At 47.8% G+C, this 21,591-nt stretch overlaps 2 protein-coding genes across 10 annotated transcripts in view; one reads left to right on the forward strand and one right to left on the reverse strand.

Annotated features, from left to right (window-relative positions):
- Hectd4 (HECT domain E3 ubiquitin protein ligase 4) overlaps positions 1-16,654 on the forward strand; it is a 211,979-nt gene extending 195,325 nt beyond the window's left edge. For 5 of the 6 annotated variants that reach the window (XM_029570590.1, XM_008847508.2, XM_017801762.2 and 2 more), the window contains exons 67-76: positions 1,055-1,245; positions 3,240-3,386; positions 5,046-5,165; positions 5,795-5,950; positions 7,042-7,145; positions 7,339-7,560; positions 10,594-10,760; positions 11,199-11,394; positions 11,532-11,754; positions 14,513-16,652. In XM_029570590.1, the coding sequence (XP_029426450.1) occupies positions 1,055-1,245; positions 3,240-3,386; positions 5,046-5,165; positions 5,795-5,950; positions 7,042-7,145; positions 7,339-7,560; positions 10,594-10,760; positions 11,199-11,394; positions 11,532-11,754; positions 14,513-14,649 (1,663 nt within the window). In that variant the 3' untranslated portion in view covers positions 14,650-16,652. Of the gene's footprint in view, positions 1-1,054; positions 1,246-3,239; positions 3,387-5,045; positions 5,166-5,794; positions 5,951-7,041; positions 7,146-7,338; positions 7,561-10,593; positions 10,761-11,198; positions 11,395-11,531; positions 11,755-14,512 lie in introns of all 6 variants that reach the window. The other variant, XM_008847507.1, reaches the window with a different exon arrangement.
- Positions 16,655-19,136: 2,482 nt separating this feature from the next.
- Trafd1 (TRAF-type zinc finger domain containing 1) overlaps positions 19,137-21,591 on the reverse strand; it is a 23,933-nt gene continuing 21,478 nt past the window's right edge. For all 4 annotated transcript variants that reach the window (XM_008847512.3, XM_008847511.3, XM_008847513.3 and 1 more), the window contains 3 exons: positions 20,801-21,137; positions 20,143-20,215; positions 19,137-19,942 (listed from right to left, as the gene is read on the reverse strand). In XM_008847512.3, coding sequence (XP_008845734.1) covers positions 19,886-19,942; positions 20,143-20,215; positions 20,801-21,137 — 467 coding nt within the window. In that variant the 3' untranslated portion in view covers positions 19,137-19,885. The remainder of the gene's footprint in view (positions 19,943-20,142; positions 20,216-20,800; positions 21,138-21,591) is intronic.

Raw genomic sequence — 21,591 nt, forward strand, 5'->3', positions numbered from 1 at the left:
ATTTAGAATGATGTTGGCTGTGGGTTTGTTATATATGGCTTTAATTATTTTGATGTATGTTCCCTCCAGTCCAATACCGTCTAGGACTTTGAAGATAAATGCATGTTGAATTTTGTCAAAGGCTTTCTCTGCATCTGTTGAGATGACCATGTGGTTCTTATCTTTGAGCCCATTTATATGATTTATGACGTTTATTGACTTATGTATATTGAACCATTCCCGCATCTCTGGAATAAAGCCAACTTGATCATGGTGGATGATCATTTTGATGTGTGTCTGTATGCAGTTTGCAAGTATTTTGTTGAGAGATGGCTCAGCAGTTAAGAGCATTGATTGCTCTTGCAGAGGACCCCAGTTTGAGTCCCTGCACCCACATGGTAGCTAACAACCATCTGTAACTCCAGTTCTAGGGGATCTGATGCCCTCTTCTGACCTTCTCAGGCATTGCACGACACAGGTGCACCTTCCTACATGCAGGCAGTACACTCATACACATTAAATAACAATAAATAAAATATTTTTTAAAAAAGAGAAGCCGGGAGTGGTGGCATACGCCTTTAGTCCCGCACTTGGGAGGTAGAGGTAGGTAGATCTTTGTGAGTTCGAAGACAGCCTGGTCTACATAACGAGTTCCAGGATAGCTGGGGGCTACAAGGAGACCCTGTCTCAAAAAGACAGAGAGAGAGAGAGAGAGAGAGAGAGAGAGAGAGAGAGAGAGAGAGAGAGAGAGAGAGAGAAAATAAAAGTAAACCAAACCTCAGAAGATGGTGTACTTTTACCCTAGGTCACTGTGTGGCCTGGTCTCCTTGTCACTTGAGGACCCCCACAGCCCTCATTCACCCTAACAGAAGAGGGACCACAGATATACATCCAGAAGGTTCTTCCATGCCCATACCACTTGTACTTACTCTAAAAGTTTTCCCTTGTGAGGAGCAATCCGTTCACCAAAAAAAGCCCTGGAAGATGAGGCCATCTTGCAGGTGTGTTCCAGGGGCTAAGTATGGATGGATCTGAGCAATATCTCACCTGGCCCCTCTCCCCCACCCTGCCCTAGGTGTGCCTGCATTGATGCCCGACATGCACAGAAGGCCTCTAGGAAGTGGACGCTGGAGATGGATGTGGCGCTCGTACAATACATCAACCGGCTGTGCCGACACCTTGCTATCACGCCAGCACGGCTCCACCCTCATGAAGTGTATCTGGACTCTGCTGACATCACTGACCCTAGGGTGGCCTGTCTCTTGAGTATGTAGCCTGCCATCTTCAGAAATGCTTATGATCCCCCCTGTATATCAAATGTGTAAGGGAAGAGGGAGTGGTGAGGAGAGATAAGTGCTCACTATGGCAAAATTAGTCTTTAGCCTTTTTTATGCTCCTTATAACAGAACCAGGGCCCAGTACAGAGCAGAGCGTAGACAGAGATACCTGCCACCCATGCCCACTGAGACTAGGCTGCTGTGAGGTTTAGAGGGTCAGATTCCCACTGACCTGAAGTAAAGGGATTATCCCTCAGGGAGGCAGAACTAGAAGCTAGGACTAACATCAACAAGATGTACACTAGTACCATCACTCAGAGAGTTGGCCTGGTAGAGCCCACATGAGGCTGTGCTCAGGTACCAGAGCTGCTCCGTCACCTCACAGCAGGGATGGGACCCTTCTTCTGGATGCCCAAGAGACAAAGGTGGACAAGTTATCCCTGGTATCAGAGTTTCACAGAGGGAAAGGGCACAGCTGTGAGGATGACTAGTTAAAATGCAGTGTGCCAGTGGTACAATTTTTTCGTTTCGATATATATCACTGATGAGTGTTACTGGGTAAAAAGCACACAGGATTCTGCACTATTTTTACAACTCCTTATCATCTATAGTTATTTCAAAGTTTAAAAATCATGTAGGGCTGGGCTGGAGAGGTGGCTCAGCGGTTAAGAACACTGGTTGTTCTTGCAGAAGAACCAGGTTCAAATCCCAGCACCCACATGGCAGCTAACAACTGTCCATAACTCCAGTCCCAGGGGATCCGACAGCCTCTTCTGACTTCTGTGGTCATTGCACGACACGGGTGCACTTACCTACATGCAGGCAATACATGCATACACGTAAAATAAAAATAAATTTTTTAAAAAATCATGTAGGGCTGCTGTGGTGCACACCTTTAATCCCAGCACTTGGGAGGCAGAGGCAGGCGGATCTTCATGAGTTCAAAGCCAGTGTGGTTTACATAGTGAGTTCCAGGCCAGCTGGGGCTACAGCGAGACTGTGTCTCAAAAAGACCAAAAAAAAAAAAAATCATGTAGGGCTAAAAGAATTTTTTTTTTTTAATATAAAAGGAGGGAGCACTGGAAAAATGGCTCGGTGTTTAAGAGCATTCACAGCTCTTCCAGAGGACCTGGGTTGCTAGCACTCATGGTGGTTAACAGCCATCTGTAACTCCAGTTCCAAGGGATCTAATGCCCTCCTCTGGCCTCTGTGGACATTTCATGTACATGGTGCATTTACATACATGCAGGCAAAACACTCACACATATAGAATATAAATAAATAAATCAGGTAGGGCTGGGCGTAGTGGTGCATACCTTCAATCTCAGCACTCAGGAGGCAGAGGCAGGGAGATTTCTATGAGTTCAAGACCAGCCTGGTCTACTTAATAAGTTTAAGGCCAGCCAGAGCTACATAGTAAGAATCTGTCTTTAAAAAAAAAAATTAGAATTAGCTGGGTATGGTGGCACATGCCTTAGTCACAGCACTTGGGAGGCAGAGGCAGGTGGATCTCTGTGAGTTTAAGGCCAGCCTGGTCTACAGAGTGAGTTCCAGGTCAGCTTGGACTACAGGAAGACCCTGTTTCAAAAAAGACCAAAAAAAATTATTTTTAATTTTTTTAATTAAAAAAATTAAAATTATGTAGGACTGGGGAGATATAGCTCAGGGGTGCGAGGGGTTCCATTCAGAACCACAAAAATACTAATATAGTATACATCCCTGGGGTGGCCTAGGAGAAGGCATAGGGGTGGGACTTGAATTCCCAGGGCCTCACCCTTCATGTCTGCTTGGGCACTGACTTGTATTCCTTGGGAGCCCCTCACTCTCAGCATCTCTAGGCTCCCAGGGATAAAATCCACTGTGGGGAGCCCCTCTTTCCATTCCAGTTGGCCCTTTAGGGAACAGGGACTTCCCGAATTTTCCTGCAAATGAGTATCTCAGTTTGGCTTGGTTGACACCCATTCAGCCACCCTCACCTTGCAGATGTCCCCATTGAGAGCCTGCGCCTACGTTTTGCACTGCTTCAGTCACTCAACACCACACTGGAGACCTTCTTCCTTCCCCTGGTGGAGCTGCGCCAGACACCTATGTACACCCACAGCATTGCTGCCCTGCTGAAGGAGGCAAAAGGTCAGTGCCTCAACCTACCCTTACCCATGCAGGAATACCAAAACCCATGGGCCGTGATCAGACCATTGCTGCTCAGAAGAGCCTCACCCCTTCACAAAAGTAGCCTGTGCTAAAAAAAAAAAAAAAAACTGTAAAATTTGAAAGCATTTAGAAATATATGAAGTTAAAAGTTAATGTCATTGGCCCCAGAGGTACCATTACTACCCAGTGCATGGCTGTCCTTCCATTCCATCATTTACACACAACAATATCATATGGGTGGTGGTTTGTTCTTTTTAAATTTTTTGAGTTCAAAAATTGGTGGCAGGAGCAAGGCGTCATGGCACACACCTTTAATCCTAGCACTTAGGAGGCAGAATCAGGCAGATCTCTGAGACAGAGGCCAGCTAGGTCTACAGAGCAAACTCTAGGACAGCTGGGGTTACAGGGAAGATTTAAAAAAAAAAAAAAGGTGGTAGGCAACGTACCTGCCATGTAAGCATGAGGGCCTGAATTCAGATCTTTAGCACCTGAAAAAGCCAGGTACAAGGCTGGAGAGATGGCTCAGTGGTTAAGAGCACTGGCTGTTCTTATAGAGGATTCCAACACCCACATGGTAGCTAGCAGCTATTTGTAACTTCAGTTCCAGGGAACCTGACACCTTCTTCTGACCTCCATGGGCATTGCATGACACATGCAAACAATACACTCATACACATAAAATTTTTAAAAAATAAAGTATTTTTCAGGGGCTGGAGAGATGGCTCAGCGGTTAAGAATGCTGACCGTTCTTGCAGAAGACCTGGGTTCGAATCCCAGCACACATGGCAGCTAACAACTGTCTGTAACTCCAATTCCAGGGGATCTGACAGCCTCTTCTGTCCTCCACAGGCATTGCGGGACATGGGTGCACTTACCTACATGCAGGCAATACACGCATACATGTAAAATAAAAATAATAAATAAAATTTTTTTTAATTTTTATTTTATGTGTATGAGTATTGTCTGCATGTATGTGAGTTGCACCCATGTCGTGCAGTGTCGCAGAAGTCAGAGGAGGGCTTCTGATTCCCCTAGAACTGAAATTAAGGACAGTTCGTAGCTGCCATGTGGGTGCTGGGAATCGAACCCAGGTCCTCTGCATGAGCAGTCAGTGCTCTTAACCGCTGAGTGATCTCTCCAGCACTATAAATAAAATATTTTTTTTAAGTATAAAATAAAAATAAACTATTAAAAAAAAAAAAAAAAAACATGCCTATAATCCCAGCACTTGGGAGGCGGAGGCAGGTGGATCTCTGAGTTCAAGACCAGCCCGGTCTACATAGCAAGTTCCAGGCCAGCTGGGGTTACCATGTCTCAAAAAAAAAGACAAAAAAAAATATAAAAAAGACACCTGGTGTTGACTTCTGTCTTCTACACACACACATACACACACACACACACACACACACACACACCCTGTACATACACACATAAAGTAGTGCTGGGAGTAAAAGTGTGCACCACCATGCCCAGCTATATGGTGTGTTTTGTATCTTCCACTTGTCTGCATTGTTTCTTCAACACTCAGGGACCTGACTAGAGGGTCGAGGGCTGAACATGGCCTCTTCCAGGTCCCAGGGGTGACTGGAAGGAGGAGAAGCTTATATCACCACATCTCTCCCACATTCCACTCTTCAGGGCTGATCTTCTATGACACAAAGGTTACTGTGATGAATCGGGTGCTAAATGCCACCGTACAGAGAACAGCTGACCATGCAGCACCTGAGATCACCTTGGACCCACTGGAAATTGTGGGAGGTAAGACTAGCTTCAGACTAGAAACTATTAAGATAGCAATGCCTTAGACAAGTGACCCCTGAAGCCCCAGATGAAAGGAGTGGAGGGCCGCTGTGCCCATTCCAGTCCTTGTTCGTCTGGCTGCTTCTGTCTGTGCTCTAGGATCCCTGTGTGGGGCTTCCAGCTCTGGGCTAGGCAGGAGCTGTCCTGCACATGTAGCAGGAAGAGGGGAAAACAGAGTCATTTAGCTATCAGCAGCCTTTCCTCTGCCCCACTGGCCATGTCTGGCTGTAGGAGGAGTATAGATGCTGTTCTAACTGGTAACCTTCCCAAATTCTGTTGTCAAGAGTGGGGTTGATGTATAGCCCATAAATAGAAGATGTGAGCGAGGAACCAGGTACAAATGTTGAGAAAGAGCTTCTGGAAAGCAATTAGAAGCCTCTGGAGGTAAGCTTCCAGGCCCTTAGAGATCTGGCGGAGGTTCCAGGCAGAAGGCACCACTTATGCATAAGCCAAGAGTTCTGAAGATATTCTGAGTGTAGAGAGAAGGCAGGGAATTGGCGTAAGTATGTCTCACTTGAGTCTATCTCTGGTGAAAGGTCAAAGCACGGCCACCAGAAGTTACGATTCACTCCTTTCTCACTTCCCAGGGGAAATCAGAGCTTCTGAAAACTCGTACTTCTGCCAGGCTGCCCGGCAGCTAGCCTCTGTGCCGTCTTCTCAGCTCTGTGTCAAGCTGGCTAGTGGCGGTGACCCCACTTATGCCTTCAACATCCGCTTCACTGGAGAGGAGGTTCATGGCACCAGTAAGTGGCTCTTGGGGGCTGGGTGGAAATGCATAGACATCCAGGGTGGCCGCTATCCCAGGCTGCCTAGGGGCTCCTTTGTTGGCAAGAAGAAATGCCAGAACCAGACCGGGTGGCACAGTCCTGTCATCTTAGTTTCTTGGAGGCTAAGACAGGGAGCATCACAAGTTGAAGGCTAACCTGGGCAATTTAGTGAAACTTTGTCTCAAAAGCATAAAAAATAAGGGAAAAGGGGGCTGGTAGAGCACTTATGTGAGGTCTTAGTTTCAATCTTCAGTACCAAAAGCAAGAGTAAATGCCATGTCCTCATCATCCTGGGCTATAGTAGTCAGGCAAGCCCCCCATTGACTTGTCACTCACCAACCATGTGGGAACTGGTATCTACACTGGTGAGAACCTCGGCCGAGGTTCCTGCTGACCCAAGCTCCAGTGCTCAGGAGCTTCCTTCCTCTCAGATGCCCTAGGCTGGCTTTCCACAAGGCCAGGACCTAGTCTATACATTGTCCTGCAGTGCCCGAAGAGCCTCCTGACCCTTGCGTGCCAAGGGGAAGTGAGACGGAGTCTCGGCTATCTTTGCAAGCCAAAGACATTTTTAAAGGCAGCAGCAGAGGAATAGCAGAGCTGCCATTGCCCTCTGCCTGACCTCATGCATCTGTCCCTCCTTCTCTGTGCTCACTGAGCCATTATAGGCTCAGGGAGATAACAGGCGGCAGCACTGGACAAAACAGAGGCCCTCAGCATGGACAGGGACGTGGATGGGGCCCAGACAAATCCGGGACTGGCAATGACCTCATTTGCTGCTTGGGCTTCAGACATCATTTCTTCTTCTCCATGTGATAGAAGGGTGATTGAACCTGGGGTGCAGGTATTCTTGTGAAATGCTGGGTCCAGGCTTGTCAGCAGCCCAGCAAGCTCATCCTCTGGCCTCAGTGCTCAGACAGGCAAGGTTTCTTTCCACTCATCAAAGGAGCAGTCAGGTTGGGAAATGAGTTGACCTTGAGGTCCCATTAAATGATTGTGTGGAGGAAGAGGTGCTACTCAAGATCTCTCAGGGACCAGTCTTGGGTGCTGATGGTCTGTCTGTCCTACAGGTGGCTCTTTCCGCCACTTCCTGTGGCAGGTGTGTAAGGAGCTACAAAGCTCCTCTCTGTCACTGCTCCTGTTGTGCCCCAGCTCGGCTGTCAACAAAAACAAGGTGAGGCAGGGTCTGGGCTCAGCTGTACTTTGTGGCTCTACACCCTCTCCACATATCTTCCTGGGCAGGATGGGCAGGCCTTTGCTGCCCTGCTGACCAAGCATGGGAACAGAGTTGTGCTTCCCTCCTGCCTGGCATGGGGTTCAGTGGCCTGGGTCTTGTGCCAGGTTGACCTGGCCACCTCCTCTTACAGGGCAAGTACATTCTGACGCCGAGCCCCATCACCTATGGGGAGGAGCAGCTGCTGCACTTCCTAGGCCAGCTTCTGGGGATTGCCATTCGAGCAGATGTGCCTCTCCCCCTGGACTTGCTGCCATCCTTCTGGAAGACACTGGTGGATGAGCCCCTTGACCCCGACCAGGACCTGCAAGAAGCAGACGTCCTCACTTACAATTATGTCAAGAAGTTTGAGAGTGTGAGTGAAGGCACATTTGTTCTGGGGCATTAGGGACCCAGGGCTACCTTGTGTAGTACTCCATGAGGACTCTAGCCCTCAGGGAGGAGAGACTAGGATACTTCACAGAACAGCAACAGTGTCCTGGAAGGCTTGTCTTGGGGGACAGAGATTCTGGCATCACTTGCAGTTGACAGAGCAGACTGGGATGATGTGACTACACTGTGTCCAAGGACACAGTGGAGAATTCCAAGCAGCTGAAAGAGCAGTGCAGGGGGGGAACTGTACACTAGGTGCTGTTTCCTTGATGAGCTGTATGAGAGCCTCAAGAAGGAAACAAGAAGTCGGCATGGGGACATTCCAAGATCAGCAGGAAGGTGTTTGAGATGACATTCTTCCTCCCTTTCCTTTGCCCATTTGGGACACATGTAGGGATGCATCAGGCCTCAGCCTCCTCCTAAAGGAGATGACTAGTGCTCCACTGTAGCTGGCCCTATGGAACCACTAAGGCGCCTCAAGGCCAGGGACTCTTGTTCCCCTTAGCCACCACTGGAGGGCAGCTGAATAAGAAAGCAAAGCTCTGGCTGTCAGTCTGCATAGTAACAGGAAGGTGAAGGATTATTTAAAGGGGCTGAAGTATACACTCACTTGGGCTGAGAGTATATGCATTACTAGGCATTGCTCCCAGAAGTCCTCCTCACATTCCAGGTGGGAGCAAGGGGCTGGGGTAAGCAGGAGGTGCAAGCTACAGTCCAGGCAGATCGACTAGGCAAGGCTACCTGAAGGGGATAAGCAAGGCCACAAGGGACACTGGGTGTGTTCTGTGAAGAAGTGCTCTCCTTTAGGCTGGTGAAATGGCTAAGTGCATAAAATGCTTGCCACCAAGTCTGACAACTCAATCCCTAGAACCAACATGGTGGAAAGAGAACTGACTCCATGAATTGCCCTCTCACAATAAGTATTTTTTCAACATGCTCTCGGTTTCTATTGGTGGGTGCCTGCCACCCTCACCATCAAGGTACTGTAGAGAACAGATGACGGGTTCTGATATTAACCCTACTGTCACTGCCTTAAACTGTGGGCCTGCTCTCCATTGGGTCAGATTTTCTCATCTTCCTTATAGCCCAGCATATACGTGTTCCACAGACAGAATTAAGTCAGAACTCTGATGGCAAGTGACATAAAGCTCAGTTCCAATGAACTAAGGAACATTACAAAAACAAAAATACTCAGTCTTTAAAATCATGGATATATTGGGACTAAAGGATGGTTCAGCAGTTAAGAGCACTGGTTGCTCTTACAGAGGACAGGTTTGGTTCCTAGCACCTACATGTTAGCTAACAACCGTCCATAATGCCAAGTCCATGGAACTGACACCCTCTTCTGGTCTCCATGGGCATTGCACACATGGGTGCACTTAAACATACATGCAGAACAGTTATACACATAAAATAAAAATAGTTTAAAAATCATGAATCTGAATCTAAGTGTGGTGGCACACACCTTTAATCCCAGCACTAGGGAGGCAGAGGCAGGTGGATCTCTGTGAGTTCAAGGCCAACCTGGTGTCAAATCCCTTGGAACTGGAGTTATAGATGGTTGTTAACTACTATGTGGGTGCTGGGATTCAAACCCAGGTCCTCTGCAAGAATATCCAGTGCTCTTAAGTACTGAGCCATCTTTCCAGCCCCAGATTCGTGATTTCTTTTTTTTTTTTTTTTTTGGTTTTTTTGGTTTTTTTGAGACAGGATCTCCCTGTAGCCCCAGCTGACCTGAAACACACAGAGATTCACCCGCCCTTGCCTCCTGAGCTAGGACTAAAGGTGTGCACTACTCTGTCTTAAAAATAAAAAGTGAGTTTCAGGGCCATAATATGACTCAGCAGATCAGGGCACCTGCCACCAAGCTTGACAACCAGAGTTCAATCCTTGACACCCATATAATAGGAGAGAGGTAACTTTGTAAAGTTGTCTTCTGACCTCCACATGTACATGCATACCCACATTTTCTTTCTCTCTCTTTCACATACACACACACACACACACACACACGTATGCACACATGCGCATAAATAAGTATAATTTTTTTTTTTAAATCAGTCTCAAAAGCCAGATGTGGTGGCACATGCCTGTAATCCCAGCACTCGGGAGGTGGAGGCCTGAGAATCAGGAGTTCAGGGTTATCTTCAGTTTCATAGCCAGTTCACAGCCAGCCTGGTCTACAGAGGCTCTGTCTCAAAGAACAGATAAAAAAACATTAGTATTGCCGGGTGTGGTGGCACATACCTTTAGTCCTAGCACTTGGGAGGCAGAAGTAGACGGAGCTCTGAATTCGAAGCCAGCCTGGTCTACATAATGAGTTCCAGGCCAGCTGGGGCTACAGGGAGACCCTGTTTGAAAAAGACGGAAAAAAAAAAAAAAATTAGTGTCAGTCAGGGGGTGGTGGTGCACACCTATAATCTCAGTACTTGGGAGACAGAGACAGGAAGATCTCTCTGAACTCTAGGCCAGCCTGGGCTACATAGGAGTTCCAGGCCAACCAGAGCTATACCAGGGCTACATAGTGAGACCATGTCTCAAAAGTAAATACATTAAATTTTTTTTTTAATTAGTCTCAGGCCAGGTATCTGCTGCAGGCCTTTCATCCCAGTTACTTGGTAGGCTGAGGCAGGCAGAATATGAGTTCAAAGTGTATCTGGGCTACATAGTAAGTACAAGACCAACCAGGACAACTTAGGAAGACTCTGTCTCAATTCTTTTGAAAGAGTGTCAGGCAGTCTCTGGAAATGGGCTGGCAAACAGGACCTCAGCCACACAGGTGGGATCATCAGATTCACACTACTGAAAGGGCTACCACTTCCAAAATAATAACAACCCTGGGCTTTGGGTCCCATGAGCCTAAGACACACATACAACCTGAACTGGTGGCAGCCCTAGTCAGGCCTGTGTTGGACCCACCAGTATGCCAATGTTCACCCAGCTAGAGGGCAGAATTCCACCTAGGAGCCTTGGCCAGCAGAGTACCAGCCAGTTTCCCTCTACCTCTGTCCTGCAGATCAGTGACGAGACTGAACTGGAGGCCTTATGTGCCGAGATTGCCTCCCAGCACCTGGCCACTGAGAGCCCTGAAGGTCCCAACAAGCCCTGCTGCCGGTTCACCTACCTGACAATGACTGGCGAGGAGGTGGAGTTGTGCAGTCGTGGCCGGCACATCCCCGTGGCGTGAGTGTATGGCAGGGAGGGAGTTTGCAACTGGTCAGCCAGAGGGTGACAGCAGTGACAGGGGCATGTCCCCAGGGGAGGGATATAAAGTAGGACACTGGGCAATAAGAAAGATGGTCAAGGCTTGATAGATGGTTCAGTGGTTAAGAGCACTGCTGCCCTTCCAGAGGACCCAGGTTCCCAGCATCCACATGTGACTCCAGTTCCAGGAATCCAATGCTCTCTTCTGGCTTCTGTGGGCATTGAATACGCATGGTACTCTGCATACACATAAAAATAAAAACAAAAACAAAAGCCATATTCTTTAGCTGGAGGCTTTTGTGAGGGTGGCAGGAGCTGTGAAGAAGAAAAATGAGCTGAGTGTTCAGGGCTGGGACCACCCAGACCCAGGAGCTAACCATCACTGTTCTCCCTCACTGGTGGCTCTTGCCCCATCAGGTGGGAGAACAAGGATATCTATGCAGCAGCCATCCGGAGCCTACGGCTGCGGGAGCTACAGAACGTGGAATGTGTGACAGCTGTGCGTGCTGGCCTGGGCTCCATCATTCCTTTGCAGTTGCTCACCACACTCAGCCCGCTAGAGATGGAACTACGCACCTGTGGCCTTCCATACATTAACCTCGAGTTTCTGAAGGTAGGCAGCCAGGCCAGGCCTATCTCAGTATTCTGTCCTTGCCACTGTTGCCCTGGGCTATAGCCCACATGCAGCCCCTGCTGCACCCTGACTGGGTTTGGGCCAAGCCTTTTCACACCTGGGCCTCTCTTCCCCAGGCCCATACTATGTACCAGGTGGGGCTGATGGAGACAGACCAGCACATTGAGCTATTCTGGGGGGCTCTGGAGATGTTCACCCAAGAGGAGCTGTGCAAGTTCATCAAGTTTGCCTGCAACCAGGAGCGCATCCCCTTCACGTGCCCTTGCAAGGACGGGGCCCCTGACACAGCACACGTGCCACCATACCCCATGAAGATTGCTCCTCCAGATGGCACAGCAGGTACCACCCTTCCCAGATCCTGTTGCAAATGGGACCCTCAGTCCTTGTGGAAAGTAGTGACAAGAATCCAAAACACAGAACCCAAGTGTAACTAGGGGAAATGTTGGCAAGAGCAGTGGTAATGTAAGTCTGATGTGTATCTTCCAGTATTTCAAAAGAAACTGAAGAGGCAGAACTTTTTGTTTACATTTATTTGTTTATTTTATGTGTATGAGTGTTTTGACTATATGTATTATGTGTGCCATGTGCATGCAATACCCATGGAGGTCAGAAGAGGGCATCTGACCCCCTGGAACTAGAGTTACAAGCTATTGTTAGCTGATATGTGAGTGATAGGAACTGAACCCTGGTCTTCTGCAAGAGCAGCATATGCTTTTAACCACTAAACCATCTCTCCAGCCAATGAAAATGCAAAACTTTTTTAATATTTTATTATTTTTATTTTATGTATGCATGTATGTAAGTGCACTCGTGTCATGCAATTCCTGTGGAGGTCAGAAGAGGTTGTTGGATCCCCTGGAACTGGTGTTACAGACAGTTGTTAGCTGCCATGTGGGTACTGGGACTTGAACCTCGGTCCTCTGCAAGAGTAGCCAGTGCTCTTAACCACTGAGCCATCTCTCCAGCCCCTAGATGGAGAACTTTTTAAAAGATTTATTAATTTTTAAACTGTGTGTGTCTGTCGGGGGGAATGTGCATATGAGTTCAGGTACCCCCAGAAGCCAGAGGTGTTACATCATCCAGGAGCTAGGTACTTGCTCTTAACTACTGATCCATCTCTCCAGCCCCAATGTAGAACTTTTTTCTTTTGGTCTTTTTTTTTTTTTTGAGACAGGGTCTCCCTGTAGCCCTCGTTGGCCTGGAACCCACATTGTTGACCAGGCTGGCCTCGAACTCAGAGATCTGCCCACCTTTGACACTGGGACTTAAGGCATGCACCACTCCATGCCACGCCACACCTGGCAGAACTTTTAAGATTTCTTTTTATTTATTCTTAGATTTTTGTTTGTTTATATTTGTTTGGTTTTTTTCACAGTGATAGGATTAAAATCCAGGGACTCCCACATGCTAGGAAGTGCTCTACTTACTACTGAAACATACCCCCAGTTCCTAATCTTTTAAGTGCATAAAAATAATTTTTGTGTTAGTTTTTTTTTAATATTTTTTATTTTTATTTTTTGTGTCTGAGTGTATTGCCTGCATGTAAGTGAATGCACCCATGTCATGCAATGCTGTGGGAGTCAGAAGAGGGCTTCAGATTCCCCTGGAACTGGAGTTAAGGTCGGTTTGTAGCCGCCATGTGGGCACTGGGAATCGAACCTGGGTCCTCTGCAAGCGCAGTCAGTGCTCTTAACCATTGAGCCATCTCTCCAGCCCCTTGTGTTAGTTTTTTGATAGGGTGTTAATGTATCCCAGGGTGGCTTCAAACTGTGTAGTTGAGGATGACCTTGAACTTCTGATATTCCTACCTCCACCCCCCACAAATGCTAGGATTATAAGTATATACCACCATGCCTGGTCAGAAAGGATGGCTTGGCTCCCTGCTGAATAATCAAACCCAAGTGTGACAGGCCAAGATACTCACCACTAGAACTATGAAAATGGTTTTTTTGTTTTTTTTTTTAGAAAGTATTTACTGGACCAAAGAAGATAAGTCAGTCAGTAAAGTTCTTGCCTTTGTACAAGCACAAGGATCTGAGTTTGATCTCCAGAACCCCTTTGGGGGCGGGGGGGAGACAGGGACTGATGAGATAGCTCAATGGGTAAAAGTTTTTGCCACCAAGCCTGACAACCTGAATTCAATTCTTGAGTCCCATATGATGGAAGGAGAAAATAGACTCTTGCAAGTCATCTGCTGACCTTTACATATGCACTGTGGGTGTGCCCCTTCATATTATAAATGTTAAAAGATTTTTTTTAAGATTTTATTATTTTTATTTGATGTGTATGAGTATTATGCCTGCATGTAAGTAAGTGCACCTGTGTCGTGCAATGCCGGAGGAGGACAGAAGAGGCTGTCAGATCCCCTGGAACTGGAGTTATAGACAGTTGTTAGCTGCCATGTGGGTGCTGTGATTCAAACCTGAGTCTTCTGCAAGAACAATCAGTGTTCTTAACCACTGAGCCATCTCTCCAGCCCCAAAAGAATTTTTTTGTTTGGACTAAAGATGTGTGCCACCACACCCAGCTAAAAGAATTTTTTAAAAGCCAGACTTGGGGTGCTGGAGAAATAACTCAGTGGTTGAAAGCACTGCTCTTCTTCCAGAAGACCTGAGTTCATTTCTCAGCATCCACATGGTGGCTCACAGCTATCCAGAACTCCATTTCTAGGGGATCTGACATCCTCTTCTGGCCTCACAGGCACTGCACTCATGGGTGTACTTATATACACACAGGCAAAATACTCATAAAATAAAAATTAAAAAAAAAAAAAAGCCAGGCTTGATGGTTCAGGTTTGTAATCCCAGCACTGGAGAGGCAGAGACAGACAACATAGATCCCTGGGGCTCAATAGCCAGGGATTGGCCATCCCCAAGAGAAAAAAGCAGGGAAAACATCAAGGTAGATAGCCCCTGAAGAACAACATACAGGCACAAATGCCCCCCCCCCCCCGCAACAGCGTTTGCAAACAGGTCGCTGCTAGATTCATAGGTATTCAGGCCCCTCCTGCCAGATCCTGGGATGGGCTCACAACTGCCCAAGAGGCTACCCTAGAGGCACAAACATGCCTCTAAAGTGGGTATTCTGTGTTCTGTAGGTTCCCCTGACTCCCGCTACATCCGCGTAGAGACCTGCATGTTCATGATCAAACTTCCGCAGTACTCCTCCCTGGAGATCATGTTGGAGAAGCTGCGCTGCGCCATTCATTACCGTGAAGATCCCCTAAGTGGCTGATGGGAGCAAGCCTAAGGATTAGGCTGTCAGCAAGGCACCATTCTGCTGGCTTGGGAAGCTTGCCACTGCAGACATGTCCCTCCAGGGCCCTGCGTGAGGAGTTGGCAACATTTTGCTTTTCTGAACTTTTTTTCCTGTATTCCAGGGCCTCCTGGCAGATAACCTCCTGTATTTGTCCATTTTGTGATGGGTTGGTTCTTTTCCTGCCTGTTTGTGGTATATCTGTAGGGTAGTTTACTTCCCAGACAGTTTGTGTCTAATTTGATCTTCCTGGACACTATCCTTTGTGGCTACCAGATTCTGATGCCACAAGGCTCCAGCTAGTTCCTCCTCACAGAGCCACCCAACTGGAAGCTGGGGGTGAGATGACTTCAGCCACACAAAGCGTCTTGTTCTCTTTAGAATGTCTCCATAAACGTCTGTGTGGCCAGCCCTGCCCTCCTTCCCGAGCTGGCAACTCTTCGAGGCAGCTCCTACAGGCCTCCCCTCTTTCCATCTTAAAGTGGTTGTGCTGGTACCCAAACATGCAAGAGATACACGGGAAGCTCCTGTGTTAATTTTCCTGCTTTACAATGTGTTCCTGGCCTTGGTTTTTCCAAGGAAAAGCCCACAGTGGTTCCTTTGTCCCCCCTATCCAGGCAGCCCTATCTGCCCGCCCGTCTCTTCTGGGCCCCTAAGCTGAGTTTCCCCTGAGGACTCCTCAGGAGCAGAAACCCAGGAGTTGTTCCAGGCCTTCCTTCGTAGAGACAGGTTAGGTTCATCCTCGCTTCAAGAGCTGAGAAGACACTGGAGCTGAAAGGATAGTGCTTAAGGGGCCTTTTCCACAACTGATGGCACAGGAAAGCACATGGTTCAAGCCTACCCCACTTCTGTGCTCAGAAATGGCACTTCCCAACCACAGTGCTGTGAGAAACAAAGGAAACCATTACAGCCCATTTTTAAAAGACTGTCTGAGGTGCTCTGCCCAACCCAGGGCTGCATCAGTGACTCAGACCTTAAAGTCCAGACGGAGACTCCCAGGGGTTCCTCTGTCCCCCTGGCTGGCCTACCCAACATCCTTCACATCCCAAGTGTGTGTGCCAGGGCTGAGCTGGCTGCAGGCTCATCCACTGCCCCAGTGCATTTGTGCCCCAAACAAGTCTTTGTCCAATGGTACTTTGTTCAAGAGCAGCACATGCCACCTGCTGGACACCATCATTTTGGGCCTTGCCAATTGTCACAGAACAGCACTGTAGCTGTTGCATGGGATTGTGCACAGGGACATCCTGAATGAGTTCTCTCTGGAAGGCTGTGGCTAGGGATGCTGTCAGAGGGCCTGCTGGAAGGTGTGGAAGCCTTAGAGTCAGCACCCATCTTCTCCCTGTTATGCTTAGGAAATGCATTGAGGACCATTACAGAAAAGATTCCCTGACCTGACTCAAGGATGAGATAAACCCCTGGGCTGCAGTGCTCACCCATGGAGGTGAGTGCCCTTAGCAAGCCCCTGCTCTGAAAGAAGATAGCGGCCTCTGCTCCAGGCCAACTCCATGATGGGGTCACATCAGGAATGCATTCCTGACAATAAGGATCCTCTTACTCCATTTCTGCAGAATGAAGGAGACTCTGAATTTACTAAAGTGGGTTTTCCTCCTTCTATCTTCAAATTCTTGGTTCCCTCCAATCTTCTTCCCTTGAATGGACTTGGGATTCTGTCAGCTACCTCCCCAAGAGGGGTTCTGGAAGCTTCTGTTGGCCCATCCCTTCATTAGATGACAGCTGTGAGTGAGATATCTGCTGCTAACTCAGCTGCTTCTCCTAGAGAGCACACTGAGGTCCAGACAGATCTAAACTTTGGCCCTAAACAATGTGTGCTGTAAAGTTACTTGATGTATATTTATTATAATTATTTATGGTTGCATTAACAGACTTTTCATTCGATCCGATGCTATTTACACTATGCTGTGTAAAGGGAGCTCACTACAGGAAAGTCTCAAAATAAATAACCTTCATCTAATTCTGATTTACCCTACTGTGTGGTCAACTCTTGCTGAGCAAGCACTCTGGCTAGCATTGTTTGGTGGTTCTGACACTAAGTGGCACTAAGCACCTAGGAACTTAAAGCGTTTGCAGTTGTCTTGGTCTGGGTTTGCAGATTTGTATTCCATAAGCTTGTGAACTGGCCATCCCGCCTCCCTCCATGCAACCTCATAGTTGGTGCTTTTCATCTAGAAGGGCGGAAAGCCCTGGTCAGAGCTAAGCCTAACCCTGCATGTGCTGCCCACTGTCCTGGCAGCTAGTCTGCTGGGAGCCTGGTGTGGGGTTTTCTATAGCAGATTATTACTCTGTAACTGTCTGACTCTACCTAGACAGTCCTTGGGGTGGCAGTGCAGAAAGAGAAGAGCTGTCTCAGCCTCTCTGTGTGACCTCCTACCCCAGGGAGCCTCTGTTGTCTTCATTCAGGAGGTCCCTAACTCCATTCTGTGACCTGCTTTTCCCCTACTGCTCCATGATAATCCTCATCCTGACCACATGACACCCATCCTCTCAACTCCACCCCTTGTGTTTCATCAATGCTACTTTTAGTGCAATTCTCCCACATATGTCTTTATCATGGGAAGAGCAAGGATCCTTGTGAGTGCAGATCCAGCAGCTGCTCTTCCTCATCTGTTGCTCAGGATGCTGGAAACAGAGCACAGCTACCACAGCAGAGAAAAGGAAGACCTCTGTTCAGACTTCAGGAACAGCAAGGATCACTGCTCTCCAACACATTGCTGTCTCCCAGAAAAGTACATTTAGAAGGCATGCCATCCAATGATGAGAGATGCCCCATTCTCAGTAAGAAGATGCTGACTGAATATGCAGGGAAGCTATCCATACCACAGAAAGGGTAGAGAGAGCCCAGCTAAGAAGGTCCATCAAGAGCAGAATAAACCAACCACGGTGACAATGGAACACTGCATGTCATAAGCATTGGTGGTCAAAGAAGCTAGGGAAGCGGTGTGACTCTAGCTTGGTAATGCCTACAGGAGAAAGTGACCTGGGTGGGAGGGGTCATGTGGCTCTACAGTATTCTGCTTCCATCCACTGAGCTGTACACATCCACATGGAGAGGCAGGCAGATCTCTGTGAGTTCGAGGTCAGCCTGGTCTATATAGTGAGTTCCAGGCCAGCTGGGACTACAGGGATACCATGTCTCAAAAAAGACCAAAAAACAAAAAGGAAGAAAGAAAGGAAAGCAAGCAAGCAAGCAGCGGGCCCTTACATATTAAAAAGTATATATCTGTAGGGAGGGGAGGGGAAGGAAAAAGAAAAAAGTATATATCCATTACAAATCATTTAGAAACATCAGCTCGCTAACAAACCACAAACCAGTCCATTGTCATTTTACCATGCCTAATCCAGGCGGTGTCAAGTGGAGTGAGATTTTTGCTTTCTCCCAGGCCTGTGTTCCAGTCTAGATGGAGAGAGGCCCTAGAAGTTCCAAGGGGATGTCAATGACACAAGCATGCTCTCTGATCCTTTCATCTGAGAAAGGCTCTTCTGAGCTGCCTCTTAGGTGATTTTGGTTTCCTGAGGTGTGACTAGATGAAGCACTACAGTATGTTCTTTTTTGGGATAGGATGATTTTCAGTCCTGGCTCTGCTGAGAATTAGCAACACAGCCTTCTGTAAACTGCCACTGCTACCTGTGTCTCATGTTCCATTGATGAAACGTGGCAATTCTTCCCATCTTTCTGAATCCTTGTAGACTGTTAAAACAAATGAGCTCAAAATAACTGACAGTACTATATGGTCCTATGAAGACCAGGAGTGCTTAAATGAAACTACTACTTTTGGGATGTTCAGACAAGGCCCAAGTAATCCTCCTAAAGACTACGGGCGTGCACAACTGTGGCCTTTCTGTATTCTGAGGCAATCCACTAGGTCCCCAACCACCACAACTTCAGTGAGCCTGTTTCCTCAAAAGTGCAATTTGAGCTGGGCATGGTGACAAATGCCTTTAGTCCCAGCACTCGGGAGGCAGAGGTAGGTGGATCTCTCTGAATTCAAGTCTACCCTGGTCTACATAGTGAGTTCCAAGCCAGCTAGAGCTACAAGGAGACCCTGTCTCAAAAAGGCCAAAAAACAAACAAACAAACAAAAAACAGTGCAATTTGAAAACCACTACCAGCACTTAAGAGGAGGGTGTCAGGATGAGGATCTCAGAAAAGGCAAAAAGAGAATGCTCCTTGAATGGCTGGAGCACTCTGAGAAGGAACCCATACTGGAGCATCCTACAAAAGGCCCAGTCCTCAACTGTGCATGGTGGCACATGCCTAGAATCCCAACAGTCTGTAGGCTGAGGCAGGAAGAATGCAAGTTAGAGGCCAGCCTGGGCTACACAAAGAGACTCTGTCTCAAAATAAGTAACACATAAACAAACCAAAAGCTGTGTTCTTCACCTCCCCATGGGCATGCTGGCCTCCCACAGTCTCTACAGGGAACATAGAAAGAACCACAAGATACAGCTGAGCTCTAAGTACAAATTTTTTATTTCTAAGGAAGTTGATAATTAGAACAGTTAAAATAAAAAGGGAAGGGGCTGGAGCCTCAGTCCTTACAGGAATAGGCTCGGTGTGGCCCTAGTGGGGGCAGCCTGTCTTAGCCTTTAAATGAGGGCAGTGAAAACAAAGCAGCCATGTTTCCCATCAGGAACAGAGGGCAGTGAGTGACACTACACACTGAGAGGACCTCTAGTCCACATACCTCCCGCTGGACATGTTCCCAACACACTGAAACCAGCAGAGTTTAGAGCTGCTCCACTCACTAGTCCAGAGGTTGAAGAGGGCAGGAATGCAGGGGGATACCCAAAACCCAAGTTGAGGCTCTCAGAGGGAAGAAAATCGCTTCACCGGCAGCTACCAGTTTTCCAGAACCCTCTCCTTCCACCAGGACCACAAAGCACCAAGAAGCAATGCTGACAGTATCTAAGGATGGAGCCCTGGTGGGCCGAGGGCCACTACTGTACTGGATCTCACTGCTGGCCAACAATAGCAGCGAGGGCTGAAACATTTCCCACCAGCCTCCCTCCTAGCCCTCCCTCAAACCCAAACACCCACAGCACAATCTCAAAGACATAAAATGGCCATAACCTAGAAAAAAATGAAAATTGGAGGGTCTCCCCTGCCTGAAGAGTGTGAGAGGCAAGCAGGCCCTGCACCAGCAAGTGCTGCTATGCATAGAGGGTAGGGACCATTGAGGGTCCTCCACAGTCACCACTACTCCTCCTCTTCCTCCTCTGCATCCCCGGCTTCCTGCTGCTTTGGAGGCTTTGCCTGTTGAACAACACAAGGAAGACAGTGAAAGAGCACTCAAGGATGCTAGAGAAACCTGGTTCCCAGAAAGCATTCTTCAGGAAAAGCCAAGGACCAGTCCAGTCCACTGGCCAAGGTGTCTGATTCAGCAAGTTCTCTGACTTCACAAGCCCCACCCATGTCTGGATCTGCCAGAATATCACAGGTTAGGTCCCAGTTACCTTTGCAGCTCTGTTGTGGTAACTGGCAGCTGCAGGGATGACCCGGGAGCTCCTGCCACCTTCACTCCTGCCACTGAAAGAAGAATCAGAAACCAGCATCCTGAGATGTCTCAAGACTCAAGAGGGAATGAACAGATGGTACCAGTCCAAAAGCAGCCCTGCAGCAGTACACCAATTGCAGCAGCAAAGCCCGATGGGCAGCTGAAAAACCCTTTGGGAATGAGGGGACAATATAGGGCTATGGTGCAGCTCAATGGTAAAGAATGTGCTGAACATGCATAAGGTCCTAGGTTCTAGCCCCAGCACCATGGAAAAAAAAAAAAAAAAAAACAGCAGTCCTCCTTCTTTCCATAGACTGGTGTGAATTTTTTTTAAGTTCATTTTATTATTGAGAACAACATTGTGTATGTGTGATTGTGCACACACATGTATGTGGTATATGGGTACATATGTGCTATGGCACATGTGTAGGTTAGAGGACAACTTGGGAGTCAGTTCTTTCCTTCTACCTTTAGATGGGTTCCAGGGATCAAACTCAGGTTGTCAGGCTTTTGCACCAAGTGCTTTTACCTGCTGAGCCATCTCACTGGCCCCAGACCATCTACCCATGTTCCCTTCAGCTACCATCAGCTCCATTTATTTCCTGGCTGCTGCTTACCTGGCTCCGTATCTCCCTGTGGGCCCATGGGGAAAAGAGGGCACAAGGTTTTCTGGATAGAGATTTCGAACAGAGTGGCTTACTGGAACATGCCCAGAGGCCATGGGCCCATTCTGGCTGCCCCTACTCTGCCCCCAAATGTCCTGGTTATCCGAGCTATTGAGTTTCAGCACATGAGGATGGCTGGGCTGGCACTCTGATCTCAGGCCTGATGGTGATTTCAATAGTCGGTTACAGGTAGTCATATTGTTCATGGTTCTGCTGGGAGGCAGCAAGTAGGTAGATCCTTTTGCTATTTCCTGCTTGATATCATCCATGTAGTCAGAAGACAGGTCGCCTAGGAAGAGAAAATAGTGATGGCCTTAGGGGAAAGGCTACTGTTGCTGTTCAATGTTGGATTCAGGGCAGGAACAAAAAGATCCTGGGGCTGGAGAGACGGCTCAGTGGTTAACATTTGTTGCTCTTGCAGAGGACCTAGATTCACTTCCAAGCACCCACGTCAGGTGGCTCATAACTACCGCTTTTAACTCTAACACAGGGAATCCAATACTTTAGCTCTTTGAGGCCACTAACTCACATGCACACACCAATACACCAATACACAGTAGTATACACCATTTAAAATAATAAAAACAAATCCTTAAAAAAATGATTCCTGGCCGGGCGTGGTAGCGCCTTTAATCCCAGCACTTGGGAGGCAGAGGCAGGTGGATCTTTGTGAGTTTGAGGCCAGCATGGTCTACATAGCGAGTTCCAGGACAGCTGGGGCTACAGGGAGACCCTGTCTCAAA

Source organism: Nannospalax galili, unplaced genomic scaffold (genome assembly GCF_000622305.1).
Source record: "Nannospalax galili isolate Female #2095 unplaced genomic scaffold, S.galili_v1.0 scaffold120, whole genome shotgun sequence".
Classification (NCBI taxonomy): domain Eukaryota; kingdom Metazoa; phylum Chordata; class Mammalia; order Rodentia; family Spalacidae; genus Nannospalax; species Nannospalax galili.